At 44.7% G+C, this 22,966-nt stretch overlaps 1 protein-coding gene across 2 annotated transcripts in view; it reads right to left on the reverse strand.

The window, feature by feature from the left end:
* Positions 1–1,305: 1,305 nt before the first annotated feature.
* Positions 1,306–22,966, reverse strand: part of NR4A3 (nuclear receptor subfamily 4 group A member 3) — a 112,132-nt gene continuing 90,471 nt past the window's right edge. For both annotated transcript variants that reach the window (XM_063922656.1, XM_063922657.1), the window contains exon 8: positions 1,306–1,780. In XM_063922656.1, the coding sequence (XP_063778726.1) occupies positions 1,524–1,780 (257 nt within the window). In that variant the 3' untranslated portion in view covers positions 1,306–1,523. The remainder of the gene's footprint in view (positions 1,781–22,966) is intronic.

A 22,966-nucleotide genomic window follows, 5' to 3' on the forward strand; every position in this document is an offset into this window, starting at 1 on the left:
CAGACTATTGCTCGCTGGATCTGTAGCACGATTCAACTTGCACATGCTGCGGCTGGACTGCCGCACCCTAAATCTGTAAAAGCCCATTCCACGAGGAAAGTGGGCTCTTCTTGGGCGGCTGCCCGAGGGGTCTCGGCTTTACAACTTTGCCGAGCTGTTACTTGGTCGGGTTCAAACATTTTTGCAACAGTCTACAAGTTTGATACCCTGGCTGAGGAGGACCTAGAGTTTGCTCATTCGGTGCTGCAGAGTCATCCGCACTCTCCCGCCCGTTTGGGAGCTTTGGTATAATCCCCATGGTCCTTACGGAGTCCCAGCATCCACTTAGGACGTTAGAGAAAATAAGATTTTACTCACCGGTAAATCTATTTCTCGTAGTCCGTAGTGGATGCCGGGCGCCCATCCCAAGTGCGGATTGTCTGCAATACTTGTTTATAGTTATTGCTTAACTAAAGGGTTATTGTTGAGCCATCTGTTGAGAGGCTCAGTTATATTTCATACTGTTAACTGGGTATAGTATCACGAGTTATACGGTGTGATTGGTGTGGCTGGTATGAGTCTTACCCGGGATTCAAAATCCTTCCTTATTGTGTCAGCTCTTCCGGGCACAGTATCCTAACTGAGGTCTGGAGGAGGGTCATAGTGGGAGGAGCCAGTGCACACCAGGTAGTCCTAAAGCTTTCTTTAGTTGTGCCCAGTCTCCTGTGGAGCCGCTATTCCCCATGGTCCTTACGGAGTCCCAGCATCCACTACGGACTACGAGAAATAGATTTACCGGTGAGTAAAATCTTATTATTACAAGTACTTGTGTACTTTACGGACTAATTTACGGACTCATTGCAGAGAGAAACCAATTAATGTTTTGTTGTCCTCGGGAGACCCGCCCTTCCACATCACTGCATCAATCAAAGGGTTAAGACCAATAGGAGGGAACCTGAGTCTAGAGGTGTGTCCATGACTTGTGTGGTAAGGAGACCGCGGAACAAGGCGGGAAAGTGTGTGTATAGTGAAAGGAAGTGATTTTAGAAGGTATTTTCAGTTTTTGGCTGAAAACAAACAACTGAAGAATCGGAAGTAGCAGCGGACGTCACTGAAAGTTCTATATAATAAAGGTAATGAGTCCGCAAAGTAACATTATGCAATAAAATAATTTGCATTCTCAAATTGCTTTATATAAATCAGAGGTTCTCAAACTTGGTCCTCGTGGGCCCACACAGTGCATGTTTTGCAGGTCTCCTCACAGAATCGCAAGTGAAATAATTAGCTCCACCTGTGGACCTTTTAAAATGTGTCAGTGAGTAATTAATACACCTGTGCACCTGCTGGGTTACCTGCAAAACATGCACTGTGTGGGCCCACGAGGACCGAGTTTGAGAACCTCTGATATAAATGGTAAAATAACAGAAATCCTTAACTCATTGGTTTTAAAATATAATTATATTTTAAGACAACTAATTCTCTTTTTGTTGGTGGTGTCTTTCTCAAGAACATAATATTATATGGATGGTACTGGTTCACTAGCTTCAGTAGGGCAATGTGTCCAGAAACAGCTTGTCAATCATAGGAGGTGGTGGAACCAAATCTTCGAGCTTCAGGTAAAATATACGTTGCAGTCCCAATGTACACAGAGCACGTAGATCTGTAAGAAGGCTTAATACTGCTGAAATGTCTTGTTTGTGTCCTTTGTTTTGGTCATCTGAAGCTAAGTGTTCTTTTAAACAACAGATTATTTTATTACGCAAGTCATTCACCTTTTTTAGCTCTTTTAGACCATGTCGTTCTAGAAAAAAAATAAAGGTATTGAAAATGTAAGTAAATAAAGAATATACATTACTGTATTTATTAAAATATAAATACAAGATAACATGAAGATAAAAAGTACTGTTAACAAGCTTGAAATAAAAAAAAGAACAAGACGATTCTTGCAAAAATGCTAGTCCAGCTGCTGATCTCTCACAATTCAGAAATATAGCAAATGCAGTGAGAGTTAGCACAAATGGAGTGAATAACAAAATGTTATTCAATATAAATTAAAAGTTTTAAAATTTAAATAAAAACAAACCAATAGTAGTAATTTGAATCTACATAAATTAATTCTGAAGAAATGGCCCAGAATTCATTCTGAAGAAATGGCCCAGTGGATGTGGCCAAGAAACGCGTTAGAGTCTTTCCAGATGGTTCACTGATCAGCAGCAGCAGCGATCTCTGGTCTCAGGGGACCGTATCCAACTGCTGCTGGCTGCCAGTGGTCCATGGTGCACTGAACTAATAAGCTTGGCTTCTGTGTACCGACAGCAAAGCTGCAGCTGTGGCTCTAGTCTGCAGCATGTGTGTCCACATACGCTGGGATCTCCATACAGCGTACACACGATACAGTGCATGCACGGCTCCAGTCTACAACACATGTGTCCATATATATGCTGGGATCTCCATACAGCGTAGACACAAATTTATGTTTTTCCTTTCACAGCATTTTCAGTTGCATTTGTCACACTAAGAACAACTCATCCGCAACAAAGCTACTACATTGAGTGATCACGATATTATAGCCTGCGGTTTATATTAAGGTTTATGAAACAAATAGTTTCCCTTGAGACCAGTTTGATAATTGTATACATACATAATTGGATCTACAACAGATACTGTTTTGTTTTTCCATGCAATGTACATATGAGATAGTTTCTGTTGAGCCTCATCAAAAGACATTAACTTAAGTCATGTTTTAACATTGAGAACACAACAGAAAAAATTAGTGTTATGGTAAAACGTACCCTCGTTAACTCTTTTCTTCGAGGTCCATGGATCCACAGGGTTAACCTTGGGGTATGCTTGGTGGAGACCAGGATCAAGCACCAAACAGCATAGCTTTTAAGCCTCCCAGGACCCCTCATAACCCGTCCACAGCTTTGGCTCTTTAGTTTAAGTTAACACGCCCAAAGCAGGAGCTGGAGAGGAGAGAAGGAAGAAGGGTACACACAGGAAACACACTCTCACTGGTAGGAGAAGGGAACTGGTGACCGAGAAGAGTAACCCATTCAAGCTAGGATGGGCGCCCTGTGGATCCCATGGACCTCAAAGTAAAAGAGTTAATGAGGGTATGTTTAACCATGACTCTTACTTTTTCCTTCAGGGTCCATGTTCTCCATAGGTCTAAACTTGGGAATGTCCAAAATCAGTTGTAATAGGGAGGGAAGGCTCCTAAGCTGAAAGGAGGGCATTGCAGCCAAAGGATGCATCCTAAGAGGCAAATGTATCAAAAGCATAGAATCTAAGAAATGTGTGGGCAGAAGACCACGTAGCGGACTTGCATAGTTGTTCACCAGACGCGCCATGGTGGGCTGCCCACGAAGGACCCACAGAGCGAGCAGAGACTGTACTTGGAACGGAAAGATCAGCCTGCCTGTAAGCCTGTGAGGTGGTCATCTGGATCCAACATGCCGACATTTGTTTATTGGCTGGCCAACCCTGCTTGTGGAAGCCATAGAGAACGAATAAGGAATCATGATGAAAAATCAAAAAGGGGAACTACAGGAGAATGCCCCCAAGTCGGAAACTCATCCAGCTGAGGCAAAGACCAAGAGGAAGAGAGTCTTTGAGGTCAACCATTTGAAGTCAACAGTATCCAGTGGTTCAAAGGGAGGCTGTTGCAAGGCCCGAAGAACCAAGGACAAATCCCAAGTAGCAACTAGAGGAACAAAGGAAGGTTGAATCCGGAGTACCCCCTGCAAGAAGGTACATATATCTGGCAAAAGAGCAAGTCTTTCTGAAACCAGATGGACAGAGCAGAGACCCACGGTAAGGCCTGCTTGTCGAAATGCTAGAAGTCTAGGAACCCAAAATACCAGAGTATCATAGTGGCGATGAGCACACCGCTGAAAGTAAGAGTGCCAGACACGGTAATAAATGGAGCTGATGCCAGTTTGCGAGTATGAAGCATGGTTTGAATAACCGCAGTGGAAAACCCTTTATCCCTTAATCACTCAAGAGCCACGCCATCAAAGACAAGCAAGCTAGGTCCGGGTGTAGACAGGGACCCTGTGATAACAGATCTGGCTGAAGACAAAGGGGGAAGTGCACATCTATGGAGAGACACTGGAGATCTGTGAACCATTGGTGCCTGGGCAATGCCGGTGCAACTTGGATGATCCTGTTGACTTCCTTTTTGAATTCACATAGTACTCTGGAAAAAAGAGACACTGGGGGGGAAGAGACAAGCCAGACAAAAGTTCCATGGGACTGTTAGTGCGTCCATGAAGTCTGTGTCCGGATCTCGTGTCCTGGCCCCATACACGGGTCCCTTGTGGTTGTGTCTGGAGGCAATGAGGTCCACATCTGGAAGACCCCATTTATTCACCAGAAGCTGAAAGACATCAGGGTGTAGAGATCACTCGCCAGCGTGCACATCTTGGCAACTGAGGAAGTCTACTTCCCAGTTGAGGACACCCCGGATGAGGTTAGCAGAGATGACTGGAAGATGGGTTTCTGCCCAGGCAAGAATCCGTGCTAGTTCCTGCACCACTGTAGCACTGCGAGTGCCTCCCTGTCAATTAATATAAGCCACTGTCGTGGCATTGTCTAACTGTACTTGCGTGGGAGAACCGCAAAAAAGTTCCTGAGCCCTCTGAAGGGCCCGGTAAACTACTCAAAGTTCCAGGACATTTTTTGGAAGATCTCTCTCTTTTGAGGACCAGCAATCATGAAAGGAATCACTGCCCATGACAGCTCCCCACCTGCAGAGGCTGCACCATTGTAGTGCTGCAATCTTGTCCGGAGGAAGAAAGATGCGTTGCACTTGAGTATCCAGTAGAGCTCCTCTGATATGGGATGAGAGATGACTTGTTGGTCAGCCAGCTGTGACTCTGAAGAAATTACATTGTCACTGTGAGATGATGGTGGAGGACCTCTGGAAAATGTGACAGAAGAAGGAGATCAATCAGGTAAGGGAGTATACATATTCCCTGTCATCAAAGATGAGCAGCCATCCATGCCTTTTAGTTTGGTGAACACCCTGGGGGCTGTGGAAAGATGAAAAGGGTAGTGCCTGGAACTGGAAATGCTGACAGAGGACATCAAAAGATATTGTTGATGACAGGGTGCTATAGGTACATGGAGGTATGCATTCTGTATATCCACGGAGACCATAAAGTTCCCAGGCCGCATAACCAGGACAATGGAACAAAGGGTTTCCATTCGAAAACCTGGGCTCTTTGAGGTATTTTTTCAGTAACTTTAGATTTGGGATGGGGCGATGAGATCCACTGGGTATCTGAACCAAAAAAAGTGTAGAATAGAACCCTTGGCCCTGCTGAGACACAGGGACAGGAATAATTACATCTATTGTAGTAAAGAGTGAATGACTGTATTCAGTGCCTTGGTCTGGTCGAGGTCTGTTGGTGGACTGGTATAAAAGTATTGTCTGGCAGGATGATTCAGGAAAGAGAGAGCATACCCGTGAGAGACCACTTCTTGAACACAGGCATCTGTTGTGATCTGACACCATGCATGGGTGAACTGAAGAAGTCGGCCTCCCGCCCTGGAGACCCCAGAGGCAGGCCCACCCCGTCACGCAAAGGGTTTATCCTCTGGTTTGGTAGTTGGGCATCTAGCTGTCTAGGCCTGTTTGGGTTTGGGCTTGGAAGCCTTTGTGGGGTGATACTGTCTAGGGAAGGACTGACCTCTGGTCCTGCCCTGAGGGTGAAAGGACAGAAAGGACAAAGTCCGAGGCTGGATAGAGGAGACTGAGGGCAGGCAAGCTGTTTTAGAAGTTGCCAGGTTATTAACAATTTTGTTCAATTCTGGCACAAAAAGAAATTCTACTGTGTATGGAAGTGCTTCAAGGGCCTTCTTAGTGTCAGAGTCTGCCTTCCAGGAACGAAGCCAAATGGCTTTAGCCACCCAGGCCAAAGCTGTGGCAGGTCTGGCTGTGGCAGCTGTAAGTGAATATAAAGATTTAAGATATGCTTCCAATTGTCTATCTGGAAGGTTCTTAAGGGAGGATGCTGTTGGAATCAGAAGAATGGAATTTTTAATCAAACGTGTCACATGAGCATCCACAGTAGGTGGATTTTCCCATTTTGTACAAGGAGCTCAGCCTTTTTAGAACCGTAAATGTCTTACTAGGAGTTTTCAATGCCTCATTCATAGCTTCAGAGAAATGAACAGCAGAAGATTCCTCAGAATCTGAGAGTGGCATAGACTGTGTAGATGGCACAGTACGCTAAGTGGCAGTAGGTGTAGGCAGTGTCACCTAGCCCTGTAATATGTATTGAAATGTAGCCAGACTATGTATAGAGTTAGAGAATAAGTCCAACCAGGGAGGAGGGATGGGCTGATAAACAGGCAGTAATGGTTGTGGGAGACCCATAGGGGGAGCAACAGATGGGGTTACAATATGGTCAGCAATTTTAGCCAGCATGTTAGAGAAAGAGGAGTCAGGGCGGCCCCTGTGTGCCTCTGCTAGCGGAAGGTGCCAGGGTCCCACTAAAATCACCTAAACATAGCTGGTGTCACGACGCCGGTGGGGGTGATGGAGCAGCTGTGCTGGCCCAGTGCTGCTTGCTCATTAAAAAGTGAAAAGTAAAAACAAGAATACCCATAAAAACAATGCATCATGCAGCCCCACTGTTCACCAGTGATTAGCTCCTGCTGGCACCAAACAAAAACTGAAGAGCCTGAGCTGTGGGCAGGGTATGAGGAGAGAGGGACCCAGTGCATCTTGGGAGGCTCAAAAGCTTTGCTGTTCAGTGCCTGATCCTGGCCTACACTAAGCATACCCCAAGGTTAACCCTGTGGGGAACATGGACCCTGAAGAAGAAAAAGGTACTCTCTTGGTAGGGCACTCACCTACTATGTATTACAGGTGTGTGCCCCAACAAGAAAGTACCTTTTATCCTCTTGTGATCTCTTAATACTTACTCATATAATCTCTAGGGTGCATCTCCCCAAATAACACATTACCACAAATATAACTCACAGGTACCAATTGTAATCAATTAGTAGTGGACCCACGTAGCAATCCTCCCCCATTAAAACTCTGATTTGAATAGACACCAGTGCTCCAGTCCCCACCATTCCCCACTAACCCCTGAACTCACTCATGTTTTAACGTTGATCTGCAGGAATATGAGATTCACAGGGCCCTGAGGCTTTATCTGATTATCCAATATAATAAAAGGCTAACACTGCTTCTCACCTCTGTGGGAGAACTCAAGTGTTTTGCGCGCAGGCGGCCACTTGATGGTGCCCGATGGAGCCATTTAAGTGTTGCTTCTAAAGGGTACACACAACCGCCGACGCTGACATTAATGCTTGTCATGTTGTTCTGTCATTTCGATGGGCTGGTAACTTGAGGGGGGGGGGGGATGTAATAGGGTGTGAGAATCCTGTTTTTTTATAGTGGAAATTGTTTACATGGCATAATCAACCAAATGATTGCCACTTAAAAAAACAGAGCTCTCACAAAATCTCTCACATCCTATTACATTTCCCCCTAGTTGTATCAAATATTGTGAGATTTTATATGCCTGCTTTTTTTCCCAATATTATTTGTAGGTATAGATGACATATGCACACATACTACTTTATGCAAATTCAAATTACTGTTATTGGTTTGCTTTATCTTAATTTAAAACTTCTTATAGGTTGAGTATCCCTTATCCAAAATGCTTGGGACCAGAAGTATTTTGGATATCAGATTTTTCCATATTTTGGAATAATTGCAAACCATTACAAGATATCATGGCGATGGAACCTAAGTGTAAGTACAGAATGCATTTATGTTTTATATACACCTTATGCACACAGCCTGAAGATAATTTTAGCCAATATTTTTAATAACTTTGTGCATTAAACAAAGTGTGTGTACATTTCCACAATACATTTAATGTTTCATATACACTAGAGATGAGCGGGTTCGGTTTCTCTGAAACCGAACCCGCACGAACTTCATGTTTTTTTTACGGGTCCGAGCAGACTCGGATCCTCCCGCCTTGCTCGGTTAACCCGAGCGCGCCCGAACGTCATCATGACGCTGTCGGATTCTCGCGAGACTCGGATTCTATATAAGGAGCCGCGCGTCGCCGCCATTTTCACACGTGCATTGAGATTGATAGGGAGAGGACGTGGCTGGCGTCCTCTCCATTAGAAATTAGATTAGAAGAGAGAGAGAGATTGTGCAGAGTCAGACAGAGTTTACCACAGTGACCAGTGCAGTTGTTGTTAGTTAACTTTTATTTATTTTAATATAATATATCCGTTCTCTGCTATATCCGTTCTCTGCCTGAAAAAAAACGATACACAGCAGCAGCCAGTCACACAGTGTGACTCAGTCTGTGTGCACTCAGCTCAGCCCAGTGTGCTGCACATCAATGTATAAAAGGCAAAGCTTATAATAATTGTGGGGGAGACTGGGGAGCACTGCAGGTTGTTATAGCAGGAGCCCCCAGGAGTACATAATATTATATTAATTTAAAATTAAACAGTGCACACTTTTGCTGCAGGAGTGCCACTGCCAGTGTGACTAGTGGTGACCAGTGCCTGACCACCAGTATAGTAGTATATTGTTGTATGTATTGTATACTATCTCTTTATCAACCAGTCTATATTAGCAGCAGACACAGTACAGTGCGGTAGTTCACGGCTGTGGCTACCTCTGTGTCGGCAGTCGGAACTCGGCAGGCAGTCCGTCCATCCATAATTGTATTACAATATATACCACCTAACCGTGGTATTTTTTTTTCTTTCTTTATACCGTCGTCATAGTGTCATACTAGTTGTTACGAGTATACTACTATCTCTTTATCAACCAGTGTACAGTGCGGTAGTTCACGGCTGTGGCTACCTCTGTGTCGGCAGTCGGCAGGCAGTCCGTCCATCCATAATTGTATTATTATTATAATATATACCACCTAACCGTGGTTTTTTTTTCATTCTTTATACCGTCATAGTGTCATACTAGTTGTTACGAGTATACTACTATCTCTTTATCAACCAGTGTACAGTGCGGTAGTTCACGGCTGTGGCTACCTCTGTGTCGGCAGTCGGCAGGCAGTCCGTCCATCCATAATTGTATTATTATTATAATATATACCACCTAACCGTGGTTTTTTTTTCATTCTTTATACCGTCGTCATAGTGTCATACTAGTTGTTACGAGTATACTACTATCTCTTTATCAACCAGTGTACAGTGCGGTAGTTCACGGCTGTGGCTACCTCTGTGTCGGCAGTCGGCAGGCAGTCCGTCCATCCATAATTGTATTATTATTATAATATATACCACCTAACCGTGGTTTTTTTTTCATTCTTTATACCGTCGTCATAGTGTCATACTAGTTGTTACGAGTATACTACTATCTCTTTATCAACCAGTGTACAGTGCGGTAGTTCACGGCTGTGGCTACCTCTGTGTCGGCACTCGGCAGGCAGTCCGTCCATCCATAATTGTATTATTATTATAATATATACCACCTAACTGTGGTATTTTTTTTTCTTTCTTTATACCGTCGTCATAGTGTCATACTAGTTGTTACGAGTATACTACTATCTCTTTATCAACCAGTGTACAGTGCGGTAGTTCACGGCTGTGGCTACCTCTGTGTCGGCAGTCGGCAGGCAGTCCGTCCATCCATAATTGTATTATTATTATAATATATACCACCTAACTGTGGTATTTTTTTTTCTTTCTTTATACCGTCGTCATAGTGTCATACTAGTTGTTACGAGTATACTACTATCTCTTTATCAACCAGTGTACAGTGCGGTAGTTCACGGCTGTGGCTACCTCTGTGTCGGCAGTCGGCAGGCAGTCCGTCCATCCATAATTGTATTATTATTATAATATATACCACCTAACCGTGGTTTTTTTTTTCATTCTTTATACCGTCGTCATAGTGTCATACTAGTTGTTACGAGTATACTACTATCTCTTTATCAACCAGTGTACAGTGCGGTAGTTCACGGCTGTGGCTACCTCTGTGTCGGCAGTCGGCAGGCAGTCCGTCCATCCATAATTGTATTATTATTATAATATATACCACCTAACTGTGGTATTTTTTTTTCTTTCTTTATACCGTCGTCATAGTGTCATACTAGTTGTTACGAGTATACTACTATCTCTTTATCAACCAGTGTACAGTGCGGTAGTTCACGGCTGTGGCTACCTCTGTGTCGGCAGTCGGCAGGCAGTCCGTCCATCCATAATTGTATTATTATTATAATATATACCACCTAACCGTGGTTTTTTTTTTCATTCTTTATACCGTCGTCATAGTGTCATACTAGTTGTTACGAGTATACTACTATCTCTTTATCAACCAGTGTACAGTGCGGTAGTTCACGGCTGTGGCTACCTCTGTGTCGGCAGTCGGCAGGCAGTCCGTCCATCCATAATTGTATTATTATTATAATATATACCACCTAACTGTGGTATTTTTTTTTCTTTCTTTATACCGTCGTCATAGTGTCATACTAGTTGTTACGAGTATACTACTATCTCTTTATCAACCAGTGTACAGTGCGGTAGTTCACGGCTGTGGCTACCTCTGTGTCGGCACTCGGCAGGCAGTCCGTCCATCCATAATTGTATTATTATTATAATATATACCACCTAACCGTGGTTTTTTTTTCATTCTTTATACCGTCGTCATAGTGTCATACTAGTTGTTACGAGTATACTACTATCTCTTTATCAACCAGTGTACAGTGCGGTAGTTCACGGCTGTGGCTACCTCTGTGTCGGCAGTCGGCAGGCAGTCCGTCCATCCATAATTGTATTATTATTATAATATATACCACCTAACTGTGGTATTTTTTTTCTTTCTTTATACCGTCGTCATAGTGTCATACTAGTTGTTACGAGTATACTACTATCTCTTTATCAACCAGTGTACAGTGCGGTAGTTCACGGCTGTGGCTACCTCTGTGTCGGCAGTCGGCAGGCAGTCCGTCCATCCATAATTGTATTATTATTATAATATATACCACCTAACCGTGGTTTTTTTATACCACCTAACCGTGGCAGTCCGTCCATAATTGTATACTAGTATCCAATCCATCCATCTCCATTGTTTACCTGAGGTGCCTTTTAGTTCTGCCTATAAAATATGGAGAACAAAAAAGTTGAGGTTCCAAAATTAGGGAAAGATCAAGATCCACTTCCACCTCGTGCTGAAGCTGCTGCCACTAGTCATGGCCGAGACGATGAAATGCCAGCAACGTCGTCTGCCAAGGCCGATGCCCAATGTCATAGTACAGAGCATGTCAAATCCAAAACACCAAATATCAGAAAAAAAAGGACTCCAAAACCTAAAATAAAATTGTCGGAGGAGAAGCGTAAACTTGCCAATATGCCATTTACCACACGGAGTGGCAAGGAACGGCTGAGGCCCTGGCCTATGTTCATGGCTAGTGGTTCAGCTTCACATGAGGATGGAAGCACTCAGCCTCTCGCTAGAAAACTGAAAAGACTCAAGCTGGCAAAAGCACCGCAAAGAACTGTGCGTTCTTTGAAATCCCAAATCCACAAGGAGAGTCCAATTGTGTCGTTTGCGATGCCTGACCTTCCCAACACTGGACGTGAAGAGCATGCGCCTTCCACTATTTGCATGCCCCCTGCAAGTGCTGGAAGGAGCACCCGCAGTCCAGTTCCTGATAGTCAGATTGAAGATGTCAGTGTTGAAGTACACCAGGATGAGGAGGATATGGGTGTTGCTGGCGCTGGGGAGGAAATTGACCAGGAGGATTCTGATGGTGAGGTGGTTTGTTTAAGTCAGGCACCCGGGGAGACACCTGTTGTCCGTGGGAGGAATATGGCCGTTGACATGCCAGGTGAAAATACCAAAAAAATCAGCTCTTCGGTGTGGAGGTATTTCACCAGAAATGCGGACAACAGGTGTCAAGCCGTGTGTTCCCTTTGTCAAGCTGTAATAAGTAGGGGTAAGGACGTTAACCACCTCGGAACATCCTCCCTTATACGTCACCTGCAGCGCATTCATAATAAGTCAGTGACAAGTTCAAAAACTTTGGGTGACAGCGGAAGCAGTCCACTGACCAGTAAATCCCTTCCTCTTGTAACCAAGCTCACGCAAACCACCCCACCAACTCCCTCAGTGTCAATTTCCTCCTTCCCCAGGAATGCCAATAGTCCTGCAGGCCATGTCACTGGCAAGTCTGACGAGTCCTCTCCTGCCTGTGATTCCTCCGATGCATCCTTGCGTGTAACGCCTACTGCTGCTGGCGCTGCTGTTGTTGCCGCTGGGAGTCGATGGTCATCCCAGAGGGGAAGTCGTAAGCCCACTTGTACTACTTCCAGTAAGCAATTGACTGTTCAACAGTCCTTTGCGAGGAAGATGAAATATCACAGCAGTCATCCTACTGCAAAGCGGATAACTGAGTCCTTGACAACTATGTTGGTGTTAGACGTGCGTCCGGTATCCGCCGTTAGTTCACAGGGAACTAGACAATTTATTGAGGCAGTGTGCCCCCGTTACCAAATACCATCTAGGTTCCACTTCTCTAGGCAGGCGATACCGAGAATGTACACGGACGTCAGAAAAAGACTCACCAGTGTCCTAAAAAATGCAGTTGTACCCAATGTCCACTTAACCACGGACATGTGGACAAGTGGAGCAGGGCAGGGTCAGGACTATATGACTGTGACAGCCCACTGGGTAGATGTATGGACTCCCGCCGCAAGAACAGCAGCGGCGGCACCAGTAGCAGCATCTCGCAAACGCCAACTCTTTCCTAGGCAGGCTACGCTTTGTATCACCGCTTTCCAGAATACGCACACAGCTGAAAACCTCTTACGGCAACTGAGGAAGATCATCGCGGAATGGCTTACCCCAATTGGACTCTCCTGTGGATTTGTGGCATCGGACAACGCCAGCAATATTGTGTGTGCATTAAATATGGGCAAATTCCAGCACGTCCCATGTTTTGCACATACCTTGAATTTGGTGGTGCAGAATTTTTAAAAAAACGACAGGGGCGTGCAAGAGATGCTGTCGGTGGCCAGAAAAATTGCGGGACACTTTCGGCGTACAGGCACCACGTACAGAAGACTGGAGCACCACCAAAAACTACTGAACCTGCCCTGCCATCATCTGAAGCAAGAAGTGGTAACGAGGTGGAATTCAACCCTCTATATGCTTCAGAGGTTGGAGGAGCAGCAAAAGGCCATTCAAGCCTATACAATTGAGCACGATATAGGAGATGGAATGCACCTGTCTCAAGTGCAGTGGAGAATGATTTCAACGTTGTGCAAGGTTCTGATGCCCTTTGAACTTGCCACACGTGAAGTCAGTTCAGACACTGCCAGCCTGAGTCAGGTCATTCCCCTCATCAGGCTTTTGCAGAAGAAGCTGGAGGCATTGAAGAAGGAGCTAACACGGAGCGATTCCGCTAGGCATGTGGGACTTGTGGATGCAGCCCTTAATTCGCTTAACAAGGATTCACGGGTGGTCAATCTGTTGAAATCAGAGCACTACATTTTGGCCACCGTGCTCGATCCTAGATTTAAAGCCTACCTTGGATCTCTCTTTCCGGCAGACACAGGTCTGCTGGGGTTGAAAGACCTGCTGGTGACAAAATTGTCAAGTCAAGCGGAACGCGACCTGTCAACATCTCCTCCTTCACATTCTCCCGCAACTGGGGGTGCGAGGAAAAGGCTCAGAATTCCGAGCCCACCCGCTGGCGGTGATGCAGGGCAGTCTGGAGCGACTGCTGATGCTGACATCTGGTCCGGACTGAAGGACCTGACAACGATTACGGACATGTCGTCTACTGTCACTGCATATGATTCTCTCAACATTGATAGAATGGTGGAGGATTATATGAGTGACCGCATCCAAGTAGGCACGTCACACAGTCCGTACTTATACTGGCAGGAAAAAGAGGCAATTTGGAGGCCCTTGCACAAACTGGCTTTATTCTACCTAAGTTGCCCTCCCACAAGTGTGTACTCCGAAAGAGTGTTTAGTGCCGCCGCTCACCTTGTCAGCAATCGGCGTACGAGGTTACATCCAGAAAATGTGGAGAAGATGATGTTCATTAAAATGAATTATAATCAATTCCTCCGCGGAGACATTGACCAGCAGCAATTGCCTCCACAAAGTACACAGGGAGCTGAGATGGTGGATTCCAGTGGGGACGAATTGATAATCTGTGAGGAGGGGGATGTACACGGTGATATATCGGAGGGTGAAGATGAGGTGGACATCTTGCCTCTGTAGAGCCAGTTTGTGCAAGGAGAGATTAATTGCTTCTTTTTTGGGGGGGGTCCAAACCAACCCGTCATATCAGTCACAGTCGTGTGGCAGACCCTGTCACTGAAATGATGGGTTGGTTAAAGTGTGCATGTCCTGTTTTGTTTATACAACATAAGGGTGGGTGGGAGGGCCCAAGGATAATTCCATCTTGCACCTCTTTTTTCTTTTCTTTTTCTTTGCATCATGTGCTGATTGGGGAGGGTTTTTTGGAAGGGACATCCTGCGTGACACTGCAGTGCCACTCCTAGATGGGCCCGGTGTTTGTGTCGGCCACTAGGGTCGCTTATCTTTCTCACACAGTCAGCTACCTCATTGCGCCTCTTTTTTTCTTTGCGTCATGTGCTGTTTGGGGAGGGTTTTTTGGAAGGGACATCCTGCGTGACACTGCAGTGCCACTCCTAGATGGGCCCGGTGTTTGTGTCGGCCACTAGGGTCGCTTATCTTACTCACACAGCGACCTCGGTGCAAATTTTAGGACTAAAAATAATATTGTGAGGTGTGATGTGTTCAGAATAGGCTGAAAATGAGTGTAAATTATGTTTTTTGAGGTTAATAATACTTTGGGATCAAAATTACCCCCAAATTCTATGATTTAAGCTGTTTTTTAGGGTTTTTTGAAAAAAACACCCGAATCCAAAACACACCCGAATCCGACAAAAAAAATTCGGTGAGGTTTTGCCAAAACGCGGTCGAACCCAAAACACGGCCGCGGAACCGAACCCAAAACCAAAACACAAAACCCGAAAAATTTCAGGCGCTCATCTCTAATATACACCTTATACACACAGCCTGAAGGTCATTTAATACAATATTTTTAATAACTTTGTGTATTAAAGAAAGTTTGTGTACATTGAGCCATCAGAAAACAAAGGTTTCACTATCTCACTCTCACTCAAAAAATTCTGTATTTCGGAATATTCCGTATTTCGGAATATTCGGATATGGGATACTCAACCTGTATTTATATTGAATAAGATTTTTCTATTCACTTAATTTGCGCTCACTCTCTCTACTTCTGCTATAAGCTTGAAAGAAAGTTTCTGCACTGTTTTCTTTTTGAGTTAATAGCCTTTATGCATTTGCATAATTTATGTAAAATCAAGGATTAAATTGCATATAATTGCAAAATTAGATTACACATGTCTAAATGAATTGTACCTTTCCTCAAAATTACTGATAATTAGATGCAATTAAGGACTGTTTTTAAGTCACCTTTGACCCATGCTTATTATCCGAATCTACCAATTGCTGGCTTCTGCTCCCACCACCTAGTTACCATATTCATATCTGATATCCAGTGCACTGCTGGGATGACCTCCACCTGTGTGATAACTATAGAATGCACCAACCAAATATCTAAAGATTGACCTCATTAAGAGTCTTTTCTTCTCGTGACCCATCCTGTATTTGGGGTAGTGGGGAGGTGAGTACATTTGATCACATTTGGTGGTCCTGTCTGCGTTGGCCAGACTCTGGGTACTGGTTGGGAAAATGCTCTCTGCTCAACTCCCACATTCACTCCAAACCCAATCTTATTTCTATTTGGAATGAAATCTTGTATTCTCTTCCTAACAATGACTAGTGACACATCTTCTCATGGCTGTTAGATCTTAGCTCTTAAAGAAGTTCAACTCATCAGCTTCTCACTATCTTAACAGCATAAATCAAATGTAAAATGCAGTGATTAATAAAACACACATGCACATAAGCCAAGTTGGATGAACAGCAAGATGTGTCCCGCTCTGCACTAGTAGCATATGCAATAGGTTTACATCATATGTTCAGGTATATGCCAGAAACACTCACACAACCAGGTCATCATATATGCACAAATAATGACAAACTCTCTATCAGACGCAGAGGTGAATCCACTGTCAGCCAGAGTCGGCTAGATAGTGTTGTCAACCATCATCAATGTGTATTTTCCTTCAGTCAACCTCAAGTGCAACTGCTTATGACAGACATATCTATGTCTCTTGGTGAGTCTGTTTCAGGCACATTACATAACAATGGGGTCTATTTACTAAGCCTTGGATGGAGATAAAGGACCAGCGAACTGGCTCCTAACTGTCATTTTCAAACTCAGCCTGTGACATGTGAATTAGGAGCGGATTGGTTGGTACCTTATCTTTGTCCACTTTAACTCCATCCAAGGCTTAGTAAATAGACCCCTATGTCCTTTAATTTAATATGTCTGATGTTAATTGCCCCTTATTTACCCATCCCTCATTTCCAGTCATAAGGATGCTTAACAGTAAAGTCCGACAAACTCAGACATGCCATATGCTTTCCTTGAAGACATTATCACTTTGCAAAGACAGTGGGTAGTATAATTTTGTGCAAGAATTGGAGCAGCTAATAAGAACTATCAGGAGTTACCAAACCTGATAACAAATATGAATGCGTAAAAGAAAAGTCCCAAGTGCTCCAGTGTAGGTTGTTTGAATTTGAATATTATAAACAAAAAGTCATACATATATGTCCTTCTTTCACTATGGGTATTCTTGTCAAATTTCTCACGGGTGATTTACCATATGGGAAGAGAAAAAAATAATGCCTGTGTCACCATATAATCCAACAAGACACAATTTATACACAAGGATGAACAACCGAAAGTGGGCTAATGATCTTCTTATTTATCACAGGATCCACCCTGTCGAGTTTGATAGATGCAAAATATGATTCTCACTTGAATGCTTACATAAACATGCTGATGTAGAAACATATAAAGGTATCTTTAATGTGCAACCGGAAGCCTTGGAACTTCGTACTTATAGGGCCCACAGACACCATGTAGAATCAAAACAGCCAAATGCTTACATGTATGCTTACATGAATAATGGAGTTGTCATACCCGTAGAGGTTTCTTTGTTTTTTATGTAGGAGCTTTCCAAAAAGAGGTTTTCCTTACTGTTTAATTCCTAAATTAATATTGTTTTTTATGCATGCTGGTGTTGATGGCATTATATTAAACTTTTAATTGGTGATTTTATGTTAATGTGTGATCTAATCCCAGCAGTGGTATGCATACATGTCTGCTACCCTCCTCTCTGGCAATGAGAAGACTCTGGCTTTATGACAGAGTCTACCACACATGCGCTGGTTTCCAGGAACATGGCGCCCATGCCTTGTTTCCGAGAACACCTCTATTGTGCATGGGCAAATCACTGGGAAAATTGCCGCTGTGGCCATTGTTTGCAGTGATTTTTGTACTGCAGTGCCGTCCATCCCAATGATTCTGTAGGGATAAATATAATTATATGGGTGCACCTTGCACCCATTATAGATATGCCTATGGGGGCAGAGAATGTACAAGCTGCCAGTAATTAAACCTACAATGAGTGCACAGAACAAAATCTAGATAATCATGCGTATACACTAGAGATGAGCGGGTTCGGTTCCTCGGAATCCGAACCCGCCCGAACTTCAGGTTTTTTTACACGGGGCCGAGCGACTCGGATCTTCCCACCTTGCTCGGTTAACCCGAGCGCGCCCGAACGTCATCATCCCGCTGTCGGATTCTCGCGAGGCTCGTATTCTATCGCGAGACTCGGATTCTATATAAGGAGCCGCGCGTCGCCGCCATTTTCACACGTGCATTGAGATTGATAGGGAGAGGACGTGGCTGGCGTCCTCTCCGTTTAGACTAGAGTACTAGAGAGAGACACAAATTTTGGGGAGCATATTATTAGGAGGAGTACTACTTGCTGCTGATAGTGTGACCAGTGACCACCAGTTTAATTAATCCGTTCTCTGCCTGAAAAAAAACGATACACAGTGTGACACAGTCACATACCATATCTGTGCTCAGCCCAGTGTGCTGCATCATATGTAATACTGTATATCATTATCTGACTGTGCTGAGTGCTCACTGCTCACACAGCTTAATTGTGGGGGAGACTGGGGAGCAGTTATAGCAGGAGTACATATTTTAAGTACAGTGCACACTTTTGCTGCCAGAGTGCCACTGCCAGTGTGACTGACCAGTGACCACTGACCACCAGTATTGTGATTGTCTGCTGACCACCAGTATATTGTGATTGTCTGCCTGAAAAAAGTTAAACACTCGTCGTGTGGTGTTTTTATAAACGCATTCTGCAGACAGTGTCCAGCAGGTCCGTCATTACATAATATATACCTGTCCGGCTGCAGTACTAGTGTGATATATATATATATTTTAATTTTATCTCATTATCATCCAGTCTATATTAGCAGCAGACACAGTACGGTAGTCCACGGCTGTAGCTACCTCTGTGTCGGCAGTCGCTCGTCCATCCATAATTGTATACCACCTACCCGTGGTTTTTTTTTCTTCTATCTTCTTGATACTAGTAGCTTACTTTAGGAGTCTGCACAGTGCTGACAGACAGTGTCCAGCAGGTCCGTCATTACATAATATATACCTGTCCGGCTGCAGTACTAGTGTGATATATATATATATATATATATTTTAATTTTATCTCATTATCATCCAGTCTATATTAGCAGCAGACACAGTACGGTAGTCCACGGCTGTAGCTACCTCTGTGTCGGCAGTCGCTCGTCCATCCATAATTGTATACCACCTACCCGTGTTTTTTTTTTCTATCTTCTTGATACTAGTAGCTTACTTTAGGAGTCTGCAGTGCTGACAGACAGTGTCCAGCAGGTCCGTTATTACATAATATATACCTGTCCGGCTGCAGTACTAGTGTGATATATATATATATTTTAATTTTATCTCATTATCTTTCAGTCTATATTAGCAGCAGACACAGTACGGTAGTCCACGGCTGTAGCTACCTCTGTGTCGGCAGTCGCTCGTCCATCCATAATTGTATACCACCTACCCGTGGCTTTTTTTTTTCTTCTATCTTCTTGATACTAGTAGCTTACTTTAGGAGTCTGCAGTGCTGAGTCTGACAGACAGTGTCCAGCAGGTCCGTCATTACATAATATATACCTGTCCGGCTGCAGTACTAGTGTGATATATATATATATATTTTAATTTTATCTCATTATCATCCAGTCTATATTAGCAGCAGACACAGTACGGTAGTCCACGGCTGTAGCTACCTCTGTGTCGGCAGTCGCTCGTCCATCCATAATTGTATACCACCTACCCGTGGTTTTTTTTTTCTATCTTCTTGATACTAGTAGCTTACTTTAGGAGTCTGCAGTGCTGAGTCTGACAGACAGTGTCCAGCAGGTCCGTCATTACATAATATATACCTGTCCGGCTGCAGTACTAGTGTGATATATATATATATTTTAATTTTATCTCATTATCATCCAGTCTATATTAGCAGCAGACACAGTACGGTAGTCCACGGCTGTAGCTACCTCTGTGTCGGCAGTCGCTCGTCCATCCATAATTGTATACCACCTACCCGTGTTTTTTTTTTTCTATCTTCTTGATACTAGTAGCTTACTTTAGGAGTCTGCAGTGCTGAGTCTGACAGACAGTGTCCAGCAGGTCCGTCATTACATAATATATACCTGTCCGGCTGCAGTACTAGTGTGATATATATATATATTTTAATTTTATCTCATTATCATCCAGTCTATATTAGCAGCAGACACAGTACGGTAGTCCACGGCTGTAGCTACCTCTGTGTCGGCAGTCGCTCGTCATCCATAAGTATACTAGTATCCATCCATCTCCATTGTTTACCTGAGGTGCCTTTTAGTTGTGCCTATTAAAATATGGAGAACAAAAATGTTGAGGTTCCAAAAATAGGGAAAGATCAAGATCGACTTCCACCTCGTGCTGAAGCTGCTGCCACTAGTCATGGCCGAGACGATGAAATGCCAGCAACGTCGTCTGCCAAGGCCGATGCCCAATGTCATAGAACAGAGCATGTAAAATCCTAAACACCAAATATCAGTAAAAAAAGGACTCAAAAATCTAAAATAAAATTGTCGGAGGAGAAGCGTAAACTTGCCAATATGCCATTTACCACACGGAGTGGCAAGGAACGGCTGAGGCCCTGGCCTATGTTCATGGCTAGTGGTTCAGCTTCACATGAGGATGGAAGCACTCAGCCTCTCGCTAGAAAAATGAAAAGACTCAAGCTGGCAAAAGCACAGCAAAGAACTGTGCCTTCTTCGAAATCCCAAATCCACAAGGAGAGTCCAATTGTGTCGGTTGCGATGCCTGACCTTCCCAACACTGGACGTGAAGAGCATGCGCCTTCCACCATTTGCACGCCCCCTGCAAGTGCTGGAAGGAGCACCCGCAGTCCAGTTCCTGATAGTCAGATTGAAGATGTCAGTGTTGAAGTACACCAGGATGAGGAGGATATGGGTGTTGCTGGCGCTGGGGAGGAAATTGACAAGGAGGATTCTGATGGTGAGGTGGTTTGTTTAAGTCAGGCACCTGGGGAGACACCTGTTGTCCGTGGGAGGAATATGGCCATTGACATGCCTGGTGAAAAGACCCAAAAAATCAGCTCTTCGGTGTGGAAGTATTTCAACAGAAATGCGGACAACATTTGTCAAGCCGTGTGTTGCCTTTGTCAAGCTGTAATAAGTAGGGGTAAGGACGTTAACCACCTCGGAACATCCTCCCTTATACGTCACCTGCAGCGCATTCATAATAAGTCAGTGACAAGTTCAAAAACTTTGGGCGACAGCGGAAGCAGTCCACTGACCAGTAAATCCCTTCCTCTTGTAACCAAGCTCACGCAAACCACCCCACCAACTCCCTCAGTGTCAATTTCCTCCTTCCCCAGGAATGCCAATAGTCCTGCAGGCCATGTCACTGGCAATTCTGACGAGTCCTCTCCTGCCTGGGATTCCTCCGATGCATCCTTGCGTGTAACGCCTACTGCTGCTGGCGCTGCTGTTGTTGCTGCTGGGAGTCGATGGTCATCCCAGAGGGGAAGTCGTAAGCCCACTTTTACTACTTCCACCAAGCAATTGACTGTCCAACAGTCCTTTGCGAGGAAGATGAAATATCACAGCAGTCATCCTGTTGCAAAGCGGATAACTGAGGCCTTGACAACTATGTTGGTGTTAGACGTGCGTCCGGTATCCGCCGTTAGTTCACAGGGAACTGGACAATTTCTTGAGGTAGTGTGCCCCCGTTACCAAATACCATCTAGGTTCCACTTCTCTAGGCAGGCGATACCGAGAATGTACACTGACGTCAGAAAAAGACTCACCAGTGTCCTAAAAAATGCAGTTGTACCCAATGTCCACTTAACCACGGACATGTGGACAAGTGGAGCAGGGCAGGGTCAGGACTATATGACTGTGACAGCCCACTGGGTAGATGTATGGACTCCCGCCGCAAGAACAGCAGCGGCGGCACCAGTAGCAGCATCTCGCAAACGCCAACTCTTTCCTAGGCAGGCTACGCTTTGTATCACCGGTTTCCAGAATACGCACACAGCTGAAAACCTCTTACGGCAACTGAGGAAGATCATCGCGGAATGGCTTACCCCAATTGGACTCTCCTGTGGATTTGTGGCATCGGACAACGCCAGCAATATTGTGTGTGCATTAAATATGGGCAAATTCCAGCACGTCCCATGTTTTGCACATACCTTGAATTTGGTGGTGCAGAATTATTTAAAAAACGAGAGGGGCGTGCAAGAGATGCTGTCGGTGGCCAGAAGAATTGCGGGACACTTTCGGCGTACAGGCACCACGTACAGAAGACTGGAGCAACACCAAAAACGCCTGAACCTGCCCTGCCATCATCTGAAGCAAGAAGTGGTAACGAGGTGGAATTCAACCCTATATATGCTTCAGAGGTTGGAGGAGCAGCAAAAGGCCATTCAAGCCTATACAATTGAGCACGATATAGGAGGTGGAATGCACCTGTCTCAAGCGCAGTGGAGAATGATTTCAACGTTGTGCAAGGTTCTGCTGCCCTTTGAACTTGCCACACGTGAAGTCAGTTCAGACACTGCCAGCCTGAGTCAGGTCATTCCCCTCATCAGGCTTTTGCAGAAGAAGCTGGAGACATTGAAGGAGGAGCTAACACGGAGCGATTCCGCTAGGCATGTGGGACTTGTGGATGGAGCCCTTAATTCGCTTAACAAGGATTCACGGGTGGTCAATCTATTGAAATCAGAGCACTACATTTTGGCCACCATGCTCGATCCTAGATTTAAAACCTACCTTGGATCTCTCTTTCCGGCACACACAAGTCTGCTGGGGTTCAAAGACCTGCTGGTGAGAAAATTGTCAAGTCAAGCGGAACGCGACCTGTCAACATCTCCTCCTTCACATTCTCCCGCAACTGGGGGTGCGAGGAAAGGCTCAGATTTCCGAGCCCACCCGCTGGCGGTGATGCAGGGCAGTCTGGAGCGACTGCTGATGCTGACATCTGGTCCGGACTGAAGGACCTGACAACGATTACGGACATGTCGTCTACTGGCACTGCATATGATTCTCTCCCCATTGAAAGAATGGTGGAGGATTATATGAGTGACCGCATCCAAGTAGGCACGTCAGACAGTCCGTACTTATACTGGCAGGAAAAAGAGGCAATTTGGAGGCCCTTGCACAAACTGGCTTTATTCTACCTAAGTTGCCCTCCCACAAGTGTGTACTCCGAAAGAGTGTTTAGTGCCGCCGCTCACCTTGTCAGCAATCGGCGTACGAGGTTACTTCCAGAAAATGTGGAGAAGATGATGTTCATTAAAATGAATTATAATCAATTCCTCCGTGGAGACATTGACCAGCAGCAATTGCCTCCACAAAGTACAC

The sequence above is a fragment of the Pseudophryne corroboree genome, chromosome 5 (genome assembly GCF_028390025.1).
Source record: "Pseudophryne corroboree isolate aPseCor3 chromosome 5, aPseCor3.hap2, whole genome shotgun sequence".
Taxonomy (NCBI): Eukaryota; Metazoa; Chordata; class Amphibia; order Anura; family Myobatrachidae; genus Pseudophryne; species Pseudophryne corroboree.